At 46.4% G+C, this 1,974-nt stretch overlaps 1 protein-coding gene across 1 annotated transcript; it reads left to right on the plus strand.

The window, feature by feature from the left end:
• LOC139689352 (spidroin-2-like) lies at positions 1 to 528 on the plus strand. Its single transcript, XM_071586436.1, has one exon. The coding sequence runs from the start codon at positions 1 to 3 to the stop codon at positions 526 to 528; it is 528 nt and encodes a 175-aa protein (XP_071442537.1).
• The last annotated feature ends 1,446 nt before the right edge of the window (positions 529 to 1,974 follow it).

The raw sequence follows: 1,974 nt of genomic DNA on the forward strand, positions 1-1,974 counted from the left end.
ATGAGGGTCACTGCTTCCCCTCACGTCCCCGCCCTTCTCTCCCGCCCCTCCCAGGTCGCCATCGCCATCTTAAGCCTCGCTGCCCTCGCCAGCGCCGAAATCTACGCTCCCCCACTGCCCATCGGCGGAGGATTGGCCGCCCCCGGAGGCAGCATCATCGGTGGGCCCTCGGGCGGCCTTGGTCCCGGAGGCATCGGAGCCGCCCTCTTCGGCCCTGGATCCGTCACCGCGGGCTTCACCTCCGGCCCCGGAGGAATCTCCGTCAACGGCCTCGGGCCCGGCTCTGGAGGTGGCCTCGGATTTGCTCCCGCAGGCCCCGGGGGTTTCTCGCCGTCGTCCGGCATCGGCTTCGCCCCCGGCGCCGCCTTCGCCCCCGGAGCTTCTTTCGGCCCCGGCTCCGCCTTCGCCCCCGGCGCTGCCTTCGGCCCCGGTGGTCCGGGCAGCTCCTCCTTCAACCCGGGCATCTCCGCCGCATTTGGCACCCCTCCCAGGTTCCCCGCGTCCACCTACGGACCCCCGGGGTTCTAAGTACGTCGATCGTCAAGGCTTAGCAGGTAGGCTATCCCAACTGCCCGTACAGATTCCCCGAACTTATTTCCTAAACAATTGGCTGGGACAAGGAAGGGCCGTCCTGGCTCGTACTAAAGTTTCAATGGTGATTTCTGTGAACAGGGTTGATCGCATTTTGTGTTTTTTAATGCACTTGCGTCGCCAGTGCATCAATATGCAAGACGAATATATTGCTTTTACATTTGCATGCCTTTACATAGGTGCTCTAATAATTTTTACCAAAATTACTTCTTTCAAATTCAAAACTCTCACATATGAATCTTAATCTATCTGAAATTCAATGGAAGGCGCACTCAATGGATATCCACTGAAACACAATTCTTTTCGTTGCAGATCGAAGAAGATGGCCGGCTGCCTCGTGAAGTGCTTGGTCGAAATGCTGATTACCCAGCCTATGAGAAGTCACCTCCATTTGTTACCGAAGGTGAAGACGTTGATGTAAATAGTGCGATTTTTAAGATTGATTCCTCATTTTAAATAAATCAACAGTAAATTACTTACACGAGCCTACTAAATTCATTTACCTTAAAACATATCTGCTTACTAATAATTACATTCCCTTTCCATGAAAAATAATTATAAATAAATGTGTAGAACCAATAGGACACACATACAAACAGGCACACACACACATACATATGTATATATATATATATACATATATATATATATATACATTTATATATATATACATTTATATTTATATATATATATATATATATATATATATATATATATATATATATATATATATATATATATATATATATATATACATTTATATATATATATACGAGGGTCATCCGGAAAGTAGTACCCGTTCGTGAAATAAAGACACAAAAGTAAATATTAACAAACATAAAAAATTTAATTTGAAAGAGGATCTTGTCTGCCTTCTCTGAGCCAAGTTGCGTGACGCTAGCATTGCCTGTGTTGTTTCTGTGATTGTTTACAATGTTTAAAAAAATTGAGAACGCCGCCAGTTGTGAAGTGAGGGCAGTGATTAAATTCCTCAATGCAAGAAACGTTGGCCCATGTGATATTCATCGCCAATTAAAGGAGGTGTATGGAGACAATGTAATGGACGAGTCGTCTGTTCGGCGGTGGTGTCGCAACTTCAACATGGGGAGGGGGAACACACACGACGATGAGCGTTCGGAGAGACCGTCTGTCATTACAGACCAACTGGTGAGCTCAGTTGACGAATTCGTGAGGAACGATCGGCGCGTCACAATTGATGACATCTGTGAGCATTTTCCCAATGTTTCTCGAACAATTGTTCATGAAATTGTTAAACACCATCTGCATTATGCAAAAATTTGTGCAAGATGGGTCCCTCGCGTATCTCAATGAGCTGGCGGCGAAGGACTATGCAGCAGGAATACAGAAACTTGTCACACGTTA

The sequence above is a fragment of the Hetaerina americana genome, unplaced genomic scaffold (assembly GCF_022747635.1).
Source record: "Hetaerina americana unplaced genomic scaffold, ioHetAmer1.1.p SCAF_22, whole genome shotgun sequence".
Taxonomy (NCBI): Eukaryota; Metazoa; Arthropoda; class Insecta; order Odonata; family Calopterygidae; genus Hetaerina; species Hetaerina americana.